Source organism: Aquarana catesbeiana, linkage group LG13, assembly GCF_042186555.1.
Source record: "Aquarana catesbeiana isolate 2022-GZ linkage group LG13, ASM4218655v1, whole genome shotgun sequence".
Classification (NCBI taxonomy): Eukaryota; Metazoa; Chordata; class Amphibia; order Anura; family Ranidae; genus Aquarana; species Aquarana catesbeiana.
In genome coordinates, this window is record NC_133336.1 from 92,390,870 (window position 1) to 92,403,953 (window position 13,084).

Genomic DNA, 13,084 nt, shown 5'->3' on the forward strand with positions numbered 1-13,084 from the left:
CCGCTCCTGTCAATCAATTTTCCTCTCATTTCCGGTTTGGCTATGGGACAGGAAGTGAAGGGAAACCTCTGCAATGGTAGACAGATGTTGAAAAAAAATAAACTGACAGGGGTTATAACCCTCCCTTGCTCTATCCAAAATGACAAAAAAAAAGTTTTGCCTATAGTTCTATTTTTAGACTTCCTCTTGCCGATAACCTTTGTTGGTTTTAAAGACTTTAATGTACTAAAATGCTTAAAAGGACATTAAATTAATAAAACACACACAATGGTGTCAGCTAAAGAGTTTCAAAACATTTTAAAAGTTTTGTTATAGAAACTACAACATTTTGCAATTCCACTCTCCATTCTTATTATTATGCTGTGCTTTTATTACATATTTTACAGCACTTTAATGGTCACTTACCTTTAAATATATATTTCAATATTTTTCCCTGACTTGAGGTCTTAATGTAACATTTAATAAGAGATCTAAATTTTAATATAAGACAAAAGTATGAAATTAAATTTTGTGTCACTACAAGTTTTGTTAAAGTGCGCTTAATAAAAGTAGTAGTCTGTATTTATTATTATAAATACTACTTCTACTGCTACAAATATCACTACAACTACTGCAACTAATTTTAATATTATTTTGTTACTAATACTACAAATATAGTAAATTAAAAAAAAAAAGTGAAAAAAGTAAATAAAAAAAAATAGTGAAAAAAAAACAAACACTTTTTTTTAAAAAAAAGGTAAGTTTCATTTGTAAAATTAAAGTTGCAAGATGTGTTCCCTTCAAATGCCCAATCAAATTAAAGAAATGTGTTATATGATAAATAACATTAACATTTTATGATGTTTTAGTTTTTAAAACTACACTTCTTGAACAGAACACAGATTTGCTAATATTTTAAACATCTCCTAACTCATTCCCAGCTTTTAGTAGGAATATTTTATTATTACTACTAGTTATAAAAGTAGTTTGTCTGTATGTGTCACTATTATATTTGCACTATTATGTTTTATTATGTATCCCAGGGCTTGCTTCTTTTTCTTATTTATTTACATTTTTTTCCTTTTCACCTGTTGATCAATACAAATTTTGAAGGCAACAAAATGAATCTAGCAATTCAGACATGGCAAATTCCGTTATGTTTCAAGGTATATTTCTGTTTTGTTTTTTTACTTTTCAATCATCCTACCTACACAAAACTTCTCAATAATACATCAACACCTTGCTATCAAAGTCGCAACATATTCTGCTTTCCTTTACTTCTTTCTGCATGGTGACTATCCTTTAATTGTTCTTTCTTTTCTTAGATACAAAGATTTTTTTTCCCCTGCAGATCAGATTGAAGCTGACAGGGGAAAGTTGTGTTAATTGGTAAATGTGCTGCAAAGTTATTTTATTAAACATATAAAACTAGTGTAAAGACTGTCCCATTAAACAAGGCAGAAACTGCAGTGAAAAGTGCTTTGTATACAGAAAATAGGAGGAAGAGAAAGGAAGAGGGACTAGAATGAAAGCAGTGGTCATAAGAAAATAAGTTACAGACAAGGCTCTTATCAGGATAATCTGGGCATTTTTATTCCCTCTCAGACAGCCTTTCTTATTCAGAGTGAAAGTAAATATGTGCCCTTATCGGCAGGAGCATGGCTCTTTTCAGCAGGTCCAGGGGGGAGATAGTAACTGTGCAGCCTGAATTGCCTGTCCTATCTCACGCAGGGCAGGTGGATGCAAATGAAATCTTGCTGGAAAACATCCTGAATAATGCAAAACTGACGATCTCTATCGCCCAAGTCTTCCAGGATCTGAATAGATCCTTGCATTCCCCATAAAACTGAATCAATCATTTTACTTATTTAATTTGTGGTTGTAACTCACTTTGATGCATCCCTTGGTTACACGAGGGGGGGGGGGGGTGTAAGAAGAGGGGGGCAGGGTCAGTATAGGAGGGGGATGTTGGTCACTGCATGCCACCCAGGATGTTATTCACAAGTAACAATTGCCATTATCTGTTCCCACTTTGGGCTAATCAGACAGAATATGTAAAGATGAATCTTGTTTCCTGTTGTCATTGGGAGGTAAGAGTTATCTCTGGGGAGGAGTGTGGATAAGTGAAGGTAAAGGGAGGGGGGCTTCTGTTTCCATTAGGGTCTTAAGCACTTGACTCACACTGGTACTTAGCATCCCATAGACAGGGACGGTCTGAAAGCAGTTAGTTTATGTTTGGGTGTAAATGGGGTGGCATGTTTATATAAACAGCATCTCCCAGTAAGTGATACTAATATTTAGGCTGTACAGGGAGAAAGAAGGAACTAAGTGTGGAACCAGCTCCAGGGAGCCATCCAATTCTGTGGCTGTTTTCCTAGTTCTTATCTCTGAAGGACTCCATCCCTCTCTGGCCATGTCTTCCACCAGCAGCCTTAGCTTCACAGTTCGGAGGATTCTGGATCTGCCAGAGTATGAAGACTCAGAGCCATCCATGAACTACATCAGGAGCCCATCTTACCAGGACTGGGTCAAGAGTGACAGAAACCACTATTTATGTAAGTATCAGCTTCCACCATGCAAATATTTAATTTTGCTAAATATGAAGAACAATTGCATTAATATATGGGACTGATCTTCATGCATTAGAATATTTATTTATTTTTTAAATTCACTTTCATTTAAGCTCCATAAAACCAACAATAGATTATTTAAAACAGTCTGTCATTTTAAAACAAAATGTTCTTTTTTCTAATTTACCTTCATTTGACGTGATTGAGTGTTTCAGCCAAAGGGTTGATCACTGGACTGGCAAACCCTTAAGCATACAAAGACAACTCTCTTATCAGTTTCAAGGTAAAAATGAGTTTTGAGTAAGCTATTTTCTTTTAATTTTTTTTTGATGAACAGATGGATTGTTTCTCTTTCTTTAAGGATGCTTGATACAAACAACAATGCATACTTTTGTCCTTTCTGATGCTCATTGTATCTTATTTAGAACACTTCTTCTTGCAGTCCTGCCAACGTTTTTACAAATTCTACTGTCAGTGAAAATGTGGCAGTATAAAAATTTTTGGAAAATTAAGATATATTTCTTTAGTTATTAGGCTAAATGGAGTATCATATTGCTCATTATCTTAGGGTATCCATTATGCCCATGTAGGTCAATTTTTTCTTTTGGGAAGGTAAAACTTTCTGCTATAGTATACATGAAAAAAATGTAAGACATCTACTGTACATGTTTTCTGTTTCAAGAAATATTGGCGTTTTAAGTTTATTGCATTAAAAATGGCAGCACAGAAAAACACTCATATTTTAAACAGCAACATTTCAAGCCAGGTTTAGCCCTTTTTCAAGCTAGGAGCAAACTACCAGTAGTATGCTCATAGTTTGATATGTGCTTTGCATATCATTTATTACAGGTATTCCATAGCACTAGCTATTTATGCAACTCCTTTCATATATATTGTACATTCACATCAGTCACTGCCCTCAAGGAACTTACAATATAAGGTCCCTAACTCTCATTAATACATACACATACAAGGGACAATTTAGAAAGGAGCCAATTAACCAATTTAGACAGAAGCTAATTAACCTACCAGCATGTCTTTGGAGTGTGGGAGGAAGCTGGAGTACCTGGAGGAAACCCACAGGGAATTCATGCAAACTCAAATTAGCTAGTCCCATGGCTGGGTTTCAAACCAACAACCTCAGTGTTACCAGGCAAAAGTGCTAACTACTTAGCCATTCATATCTGAAGTTTCTCTGAGTTGGCAAAGAGGTTTTATCCAGACACCAGGCAACTGTGGGTGTTCTTATAATATACAGTAAATTGTTGTAAACATTTCTTACAATGATACTTAACATAAACGTAACTCATGGATGGTACTTATTTTATTTTAAAAGTAAAAATAGAGAGAAAATAGTCTATAAACTCATTAATATGGGTTTTAATGCTGTTTGTTGTGATTGTTTCCTTTTTTTGCATGTATACTGCTTTTATTGTAAAGCATCAGGGAAGCATGAATAAGATGGAAGAGAATGCACACATAAGTACCAAATGATAACGTGGGATAAAGTTGGCCACAGTGACTAAGGCAACCTAAGTCTTACCTGATTTATTAGCATAGTATGCTTACTGTACGATACACAGGGTAATAATGTTTTTTGTTAATATTTTGCAGCTTCGGATGAAAGCAGTTCAGAGGCCACTCTCACAGACACCATGCAGAGATCAGACAAGGAAACAGACAACCACGAGGAGAAGAAAAAGAAACGCAGAGTCCTTTTCTCAAAGGCGCAGACCTTGGAACTTGAACAGAGGTTCCGCCAGCAACGCTATCTCTCTGCCCCAGAGAGGGACCAACTAGCACACATCCTCCAGCTCACCCCAACCCAGGTGAAGATCTGGTTCCAGAACCACCGCTATAAGATGAAAAGAGCCAAACCCGAAATATCAAGCTCTCCACCTCTTATGAAACACGTTATGGTGCCAGTACTGGTTAGGGATGGTAAGCCTTGCCAGACCTGCTCCCCCACCAACTCTACCAATAAAATGCCCATCTTTCCTGCACTGCAACCTACAGGTGCATTCAGCTTTGTTAACAACTACCATAATAACCAGCATATAGCTCATCCAGCCAGTCTCTCCTGGAGATGGTAATGGGAATCTACAGTATGTAAAACATCGCCATCTCCATATTATAGTTTTTATACATTTGTGAGAACTCTACAAGACACAGTAGTCATGTATTTCATGAGCAGCAACATGGACTCATAACTGTGATACAAAAGATGAGGACAAATATGGTGAACAAACTGCCAAATCCTAAATAATAGTTTTATGTTATTTTTGTATTTGGCTCATAGAAGTTTGTAAATAATGAGAAATGTATGTATTTGTATATATACCTCTGTTAAAATGTGATGTTATTTGTTTATTGCAATTTTATAGCAATTTAAAATGTTATTTGCTGCAAACTGTAAAATATGTTCATATTGAATAGAATCCATGGAGATATCTGCACATATTGCAAATAAACTGACTTTTGCAGTTTTCAGAGTCTTGTATTTGTAGGATATTGGCAACAGACCGTTTTTATTAAGAATTTCAAGCTTACTGCAAAACTGAAACCAAAGGCTTATATCACTCAGAGAACAGCTCCTCGTCCCTCAGCATTCTAATTTTATTAGAATTGTGACCATTAGGAAGCTTCTAATGTTGAATTCTCCATAATGCAGAATAATAAAAAATACCTGGGACATCCAGCTGTAGGGGAATCCAGCAAATCTCCTATTGTGGCATTGTATAGGAGGGTAGAGACATAAACTACAGGAGAAGGACATTAATTATACCCAATAAGGGTCATCCAAAATAGAATTTCTTAGTTTGGGATGAAAGTAGCTTTTAAAAGAAACCCTTAATTTTACAGATGTATGGTTTGCGCAATTTGGGATTTTTACTTGTACAATGTAGTGACTTCATTGTTCCTGCTAAACAAGTTGACACTGGGGTTGATTTGCTAAAACTGGAGAGTGCAAAATCTGGTGCAGCTCTGCATAGAAATCAGCTTCCAGTTTTTTTTTTGTTAATTTGCACAGCTGCACCAGATTTTGCACTCTCCAGTTTCGGTAAATCCCCCCCCCCCCGGTGTTCTAACCATCAACTAGGAGACTACAAGTCCCAGCATTCTATGATAGTTACAAAATGAATACCGTCTAAATGGGAACTGTTTAAAAACTGTTTTCATGGTTTTAGGATGTGTGCCTTTTAACAGCTTATAGACATAAGCAGTGCTATGCAACTCCTAGGATGATTCACAATCACAGCTAAATAGTCAGTGCTTGCAGAAATCACTGTAACTGATATCCGTCTCCTACATGGGTAGCCTACGTTTATTTAAATGTACAGTATCTTGTATTATGCATTGATACTTATTATATTTTATTTTTGTGTTGATGTTACTATCACTTTTACTTCACTTTTCTATCATAAATGTGTCTGGCAATATTAAAACTTGAAATCCTTTACATATCTAAACTTAAAAAAATATGTAATTCCACCTTTAATGTTTTTATCCATTAACACATCTATACATTTTATAACAGTTCAAAATAATTTCTGCAGAGTTAAAGTAGGTGGACATTCGTGAATAAAAATGATTTACATAAATATGATCTTGTTGGTATAATGCAAGCAAAACCTGTTCTTTTTCATAAAAATAAAAACGTATAATCCTTATTTCCTGGCAATCATAGTAAAGGTCATATAGAGTTTTTGATTCTTTTCTACTCAATACTACTGAACAATTTGTTATTTAAAGTGGAGTTCCACCCACTTTTACAACTCTTCAGCATCCCTCACTAAACTGTGCACTGTAAACGAATTGGATATTCTTTAATTTTTTTTCTCAGCACTTACTGTATATCTGCTATATTCATTTTTCACTTCCTCCTCCCTGGCCGCGGCCCATCGCATCATTTCCTGTTTGCAATGCCTTCTGGGAAGGGGCGGCAACTTCCTCTGACACTGCCGTTGCTATGGAAACCTGACCTGAAACCTATTACACTGCTTGTGTTGCACTGAGCATGTGCGAGATCTGCAAGGATGAGATCCAGGAAGAAATACAGTCTGGCTTTAGATGCCCAGACTTAAGATGGCCACGGCCTGCTGTAAGTTTATAAAATAACAAACTACTGCTATAAACTAACAAAACAGACCTTAGTTTACAGACTATCTTTACTAGAATGCATTAAGCTTGTGTATTATAAGGGTATTTTTGTTTAAAAAGTATGATTTCGGCCGGAACACCACTTTAATGTCCTAAACCATTAGCCAAAACAATTTCTGAAACTATAGTAAAGTATGTTTCCATGCTTTCACTTGGTGGCTATATTGTTATCTGTGCCAAAGAGATTGTAGGAATAGCAGAAGGACAAGACATTTTTAAGCTCCTTAGAAGCTGTTATTAGCATTTTTCTGCTCCAAGAAGCTAAATAGTGTTATCCTATGTGTCCATGCACACTACATTATGCTATTAGCTTTTTTTGAGCTTCAGCGTCTAGTAGCAAAAATTTTTTTTTAGAGTTTTTCGGAGCGTTTTTCCAGCAGAAAAATACGCTAAATGCTCTGAAACGCTCCTAAGTGCTCCTAACTGCTTCTAAATGCTACTAAAATGCTACTAACAGTTTTTTTTTTAGCTTTTTTTTCTTCATGTGCTGCAAAAACTCTAATAAAATGTTAATGCTCCTAAATGCTCCTAAAAGCTTTAAAAAGCTACTAAAATGCTACTAGAAGCTGGTGCAAAAATGCCATTATTATCATTTGTCATCCAGCACTTTTTTCTAGCTTTTTTTGAGCTTATAAAAAACACTAGTGTGCATGGAGTCGTAGCCACCCTGACAGTTTTTCCGAGTGTGGCTCGGGGTTAAATTTTAGCACCATTAGCGGTAACCCCGAGCCACACTCGGGATTACTTTGCAGGATCCTGGTGCGGCATTACTTACCTTGTCCCCAGGATCCTGTGATGTCCCCCGCTTTGTCTGCAGGCTCTGTCCTCCTCCGAAGCCTCTCTGTGCCGGGCTCTGTTCCCTGCGAGCGTCGCGACGCATGGGGCGGAGCCTGGCGGCAAATTTAAAAAAAAAAGTAAAAATCATAACACATACAGTACTGTAATCTTACAGATTACAGAACTGTATGAAATTATTTCACATTCCTTTTGTCCCCAGTGTTTTGTCCAATGCTCTGCATGCAGTTTTATATTATATATACTGTTCTTTCTGCCTGGAAACTGGAGCTTGTCCATAGCAACCAAAAAACGTCCCTTTATGTCAAAAGTGACTTTAGACCAACTAGAAAACAGCGATAGTAAATTAGAACACTTGCAGAATTGAGCGATAGTGAATCGTGGAGAAATTTATTTTATTATTATTATATTATTTTTTTTTAATTATTTATATTTATTTATTATATTATAATTTATGTTTTTGTGTTTCAAACTTCATCATACCCGGGATATCTACTAGACTCTTGGTGGACAGATTTAAGTGTGTTTTTGTTAAGAATTACAGGCCTACAATATAAAACGCCAAATTTCCATGCAAAATAATTGTACGGCTTTCAGCACCTAAAATCCGAAATAATCATACCGCCAGGGAGGTTAAGGAGTATCTACTGTTATTGTTTTAATTTTTTTTTTAAAGTATGAAAGAGGTAGGTTATTTTTCTGTCTCTGTCCTTTTGGGGAGATCTAAGGGAAGGGAATCCTATCCTACACCATTGTCAATAGAACAGGTGTCAGCACTGGTAGCCATTAGCAGTAGCAACAAACACTCGATAGAGTGTCTAACTCTTCCCTACTCTATCCAGAACCAAATATAAAAGATTTGAATAAAGATACTGGCTAAGAGCTCTTTCACACTGACAGTGATACTTTCCCCAAAAACAACATTAATCTCCTGCGCTTGGGTGCTTAGTCTATGGGTAAGTGGTGCGGCCAACCCTCTAAATCAAACAGTGCCTGCAGTCTTGCTGCCCTCCTCAGAACAATGGGTATTCTTAAAACTGAAACATAAAAAGAGGAAAGGAGGGCGCACCGACCTTGTGCATTACCAATGGTAAATTTTATTAAAAGCTATAACAGCAATAATCATACTCAAAAACGAGCGTGTAAAGAGGCTTATCTGTAGGTGAGACTGCATCTCTGAACGCCTGCAACCCGGACCTGATATTGGAGGGGTCAGGTGGCATCACACATGGCTAACGCGTTTCAAGGGTGTACCCTCTTCCTCAGAGCCAAAGCGTTCAATGATACTTTCCACCCTCAGAAAAGTGATCTGCAGTGGATCACTTTTAAGAGGGCGGTTGAGCAGTGGCTGGCAGGCATTCAGGAGGTGTTACTGTCACCTCCCGATGGCTGTTTTTTCATTTATTTTTTTTAAACAGCAATTTTACATTGAAGGACTGTGACCCAACTAAGAGCCAAACATTTGGCTTGCTGTCGCAGTGCAGCCCTATTGATCTTATAGGGCAAGTTTGACAGGCGGGGCCACATGTCAAAGTCTGCAGCCCGAGTTAGGCCCCATGCACACTGGTTTCTTGTAAATGCTGTTTATCCTGACAGAAAAAAATCAGGGATATAAACTCACCTAAGCTGCATTTTTTAAAACCAGAGTGTAGGCAACTTTAGCAGCATTTGGAGTTTGGGTTTATTTATTTCATTGGCCAGAATTGCAATTTATTCTGGCCGTTGAAGTAAATAAGCGCGCCCTTTGTAAACAAAATAAATAAACGTTGAAGTGCTAAACACGCCCAGCGTTTAGATGCGTTTAACAGTGTGTACACACATTTAACAGTTCAGCGTTTTTTGTGGTTGAAATTCCCTCTCCTGAACGTGATTTTAGAGCATTCAGAAAACATCCGCTAAGCTTCCCTGCTGCTAAACTGCTAAAAACATCCATGTGGACAGCAAAGTGGTTAGCACTTCTGCCTGGCAGCACTAGGGGCATTGGTTTGAATCCCAACTAGGGCACTACCTGCCTGGAGTTTGCATGTTCTCCCTGTGTCTGGGTTTCCTCCAGGTGCTCTAGTTTCCTCTAACACTCCAAAGACATGCTGGTAGGTTAATTGGCCCTAGTATGAATGTGAGTTAGAGACCTTAGATTGTAAGCTCCTTGAGGGTAGGGACTGATGTGAATGTACAATGTATATGTAAAGCGCTGTGTAAATTGATGGCACTATATAAGTACTTCCATGTTTCCCCGAAAATAAGACCTAGTTTAAAATGTTTGTAACTTCCTATAATCCACTCTATTACAGTAGTATATAATGTACAATGTGTGTGTTTTCTGTAATATAATTGCAGGGAAGAGAGCTCTGGCGGGTCAGAAGTGCAGAACGGTGCTATAACGAAGGTATTTGGCACAATTATATTACAGAAACACACACATTATACATTATATACTACTGTAATAGAGTGGATTATAGGATTTTACAAGCATTTCAACTTCACACTGGGGATTCCTGTCAGGCAGGGAGAGAGAAGGGGAGCGAAGGCAACACATTACATGTTAAGACCTACCCCGAAAATAAGCCCTACTGTGTCTTTTGTTGCCAAAATTAATATAAGACCCGGGCTTATTTTCGAGGAAACATGGTTGTAATAATGTGTGCATGGACATATAGGATAACATTAGGGGAGTTCAAGGGCAGAAAACAAAAAAACCCACCTAAACTCACAAAAACATGAAGCAAAGTATCGTGGCCGTTGTATGTGTACAGCCCCCCGGTTAGGCTGCCAGAATTCCAGTGATTTGCTGGGTGGGCAGTAAAACCTATTTCTATTGGACAGTTAACAAATATAGCAAGATACATTTTACTCTGCTTGTATTACTTAGATCAGCACTGGTTATGAGAATCTTTATAGAATTTATTCATATATCTCCTATATTGTAGTACTTTAGGTTAATATTTTGAAATACTCCATTATTGTGCTGCTCCCTGCTTTATTCTGTTGACTTGCAGTGTTTTCTTTATCTTTTGTTATCATTGTGGAAATACAGCTGCACACTCATTAGCTGTAGGTGCGATGTTTCACTATGACACGGAAGTGGAAGGAATAAAAAGCTGCTATTGCTTTATTTTTATATGGAAATGTCAAGTTGCTATAAAAAAGGCTTATATAGCCCAAAACATATAAACAAAGACATGTATTGCCGGCTGTCTCCAAAGATGAAAAATGATGGCGCTTTTATATGTTAGTATCGTTCATGCTTTTATATCAATTAAAAAAATCTTTGTTTCGATCTCTGTTTTTTTCCTGCCCATGTGCCAAAACTATAGTTATTTGTGCCCCCTCCACCCTCCCTGCTCCATTCACATACACATGTGTGTTCATGGAAACTGAATGTTTATGTGACATCTAGATGACAGATGAGACACTGAGAAGTAGAATTACTCCTGGAAATGTGACGTCTTCTTAGATCTATGATCAGATTAAAACAATAAATAAACATGCCTCTCAAACTTTCAAATATAAAATCTGGAAAAGCTGAGTACTAGATCCAGTTATTTTTCTCTTCCATCTTGACTGTATATTCTACATTTTAGCTTGGGGTCTGTGTAAGCATTGCAAAATGTTTAGGTGCTTGAACAGCCAAAACTTTTTAAATTAGTTTAGCAGAGGGTACACGGATTCAAACACACAGGCTGTGCGTTCTGATCCGTGGACACGATCCTGCCTGCATTTCAAACTTTGACATGCGACTGTGTTCATGCAGCCTCTGCATGTGCAGCCACTTCTATGGGCTGCTGCATGCAACTCCAAGGCCAGCCATACACAAGCAAACTTCTTTCCTGCAACCACGGGTTGCAGGAAAGAAATTTGCTTGATTTCCCCATCAACACAGGCAGCGTTAATGCGGCAATCCCTCCTGCTGGGCCATTGTCTTCTCCTGGAGGGGGGGGGTTAAGCTGTCCCCGCCGGGAAAAGACAGTGATTATTGCTAGTGGCTATAACAGCCTTTAGCGATAATCGCAGAAACAAGGCTATAGCAGCCTTTAGCGATAATCGCAGAAAAAAACCCAGCATGCTGGTTGTACCCAAGTTGATTGATCGACCAACTTGGTACATTCAGCCTGCCCATACACGGTTGAAATCTTGGCCGGTTCAGCAGGATTTCAAACCATGTATGGCCTGCCTAAGGTGGATGCTCACTCCTCTGTCAGAAGCTCTGCACAGAGGACAGGCTTAAAGTGTTACTAAACCCACAACAGTAAAATCAGTCTGTATATGCAGTAAAGCATGCTTGTTATACGCACTGTGGAACTTAAGGGGTTAATCCTCTGCATTGTGTAAAAAGGCTGTTTGATCCTGTCTTCTCTGATCCTCCCCTTCCTCCCTTCTTCCACAGTCCCCAATTCATCTCCTGATAGAGAGTACAGCATCAAGTACAGAGCCTTGGGGGCACTCTGCACATGCTCAGTTTGGTGTGTACTGCTAGAGAGTTTTTTTTCTTTGGAAGATGCATGTGATCGGCACAGGGCCAATCAGCACTGTCCAGACAAACTCCTCCTACAAGCTTTTTTTATTTATTTTTTTTGAAAAACAGAATGGCTTTAAAAAACTTAACGTAATACATTTCATTTGTAGACAGGATTTTATAAACACAAGTACGGGTTATAAGAAGGCAGTGCACTGTTTGACACTGCAGCTCCAAGAAAAATCTGCAATGACAGTGTCACAGGGAGTGGATGATCGTGCAGTTTCTCAGCTGCTGAACATAGTCCTTAGCCTGATCGAAGCCTGTAATTGGTTGTTCTTTAGGAGGCGGAGGACCCTCCACCAACTAGACAAAGTAATGGCAGTGCACCTTGTCCATGATGCCGAATCTGCCTCGTGCATGGTAACGAATCCTCTTTAGATATGTTCCTTTGTTAGAAAACGACTCAGCTATATAGAGATTGGACCTGTACTCCACATGGTGATTTCTTACAGCCAAGTTCTGGGTTTCAAACAAGACCTCTTTTATGACCTTTGCTCCTTTTTTGTCATTGAATTCCAGCTGAGCAATAGCTTGTCTATAGACATCCCTCTGATCAGTTTGGCCAAACACCACATCTTATCTGGGCTGTATTTGATCTGCCTCTGACAGTGGAATACCTCTGCTGGCCTTCGAGGCTCATCAGAAAGTTGAGGTGGATACACAAATCAGTTTTTCATCTCCCAACATTGTCTCTCCAGAGCAGCAGTAATGTTAATACAGCTCTGAGAAAGTAGGCTGCCAGCAGCGGACTCCCCTCGGTGGATCCGGAATAATGACCTGCATAATGACGCAGTTATGGCCGCTGCCATCTTGGATGTGCTTTACTCTCCCTCCTACAAGCTTTAACCAGACACTGATAGAAGTCATAAGACTGCTATATACTGCTGATGAGAAAAGGTATTTAGCAGTTTATATTTACTAAAATAATTGCATTTCCATGTTCTGTGTACTGTGGAAGTCGAGATATAGTGAATGCAGGTCCCTGGGATTAGTAACACTTTAAATGCCGGTCTGAATGAGCCATTAGTAGGAAAGGCTTAAAACCCTTATCAAGGTGTTTTTT

At 38.3% G+C, this 13,084-nt stretch overlaps 1 protein-coding gene and 1 pseudogene across 1 annotated transcript; one reads left to right on the forward strand and one right to left on the reverse strand.

The window, feature by feature from the left end:
* Window positions 1-2,176: 2,176 nt before the first annotated feature.
* On the forward strand, window positions 2,177-4,664 carry NKX2-8 (NK2 homeobox 8). Its single transcript, XM_073610432.1, has 2 exons — window positions 2,177-2,534; window positions 4,164-4,664. Exons 1-2 carry the CDS (start codon window positions 2,393-2,395, stop codon window positions 4,640-4,642), a joined length of 621 nt encoding a protein of 206 aa, XP_073466533.1. The 5' UTR covers window positions 2,177-2,392; the 3' UTR covers window positions 4,643-4,664.
* Window positions 4,665-12,187: 7,523 nt separating this feature from the next.
* LOC141116443 (large ribosomal subunit protein uL22m pseudogene) lies at window positions 12,188-12,727 on the reverse strand (annotated as a pseudogene).
* Window positions 12,728-13,084: the final 357 nt, after the last annotated feature.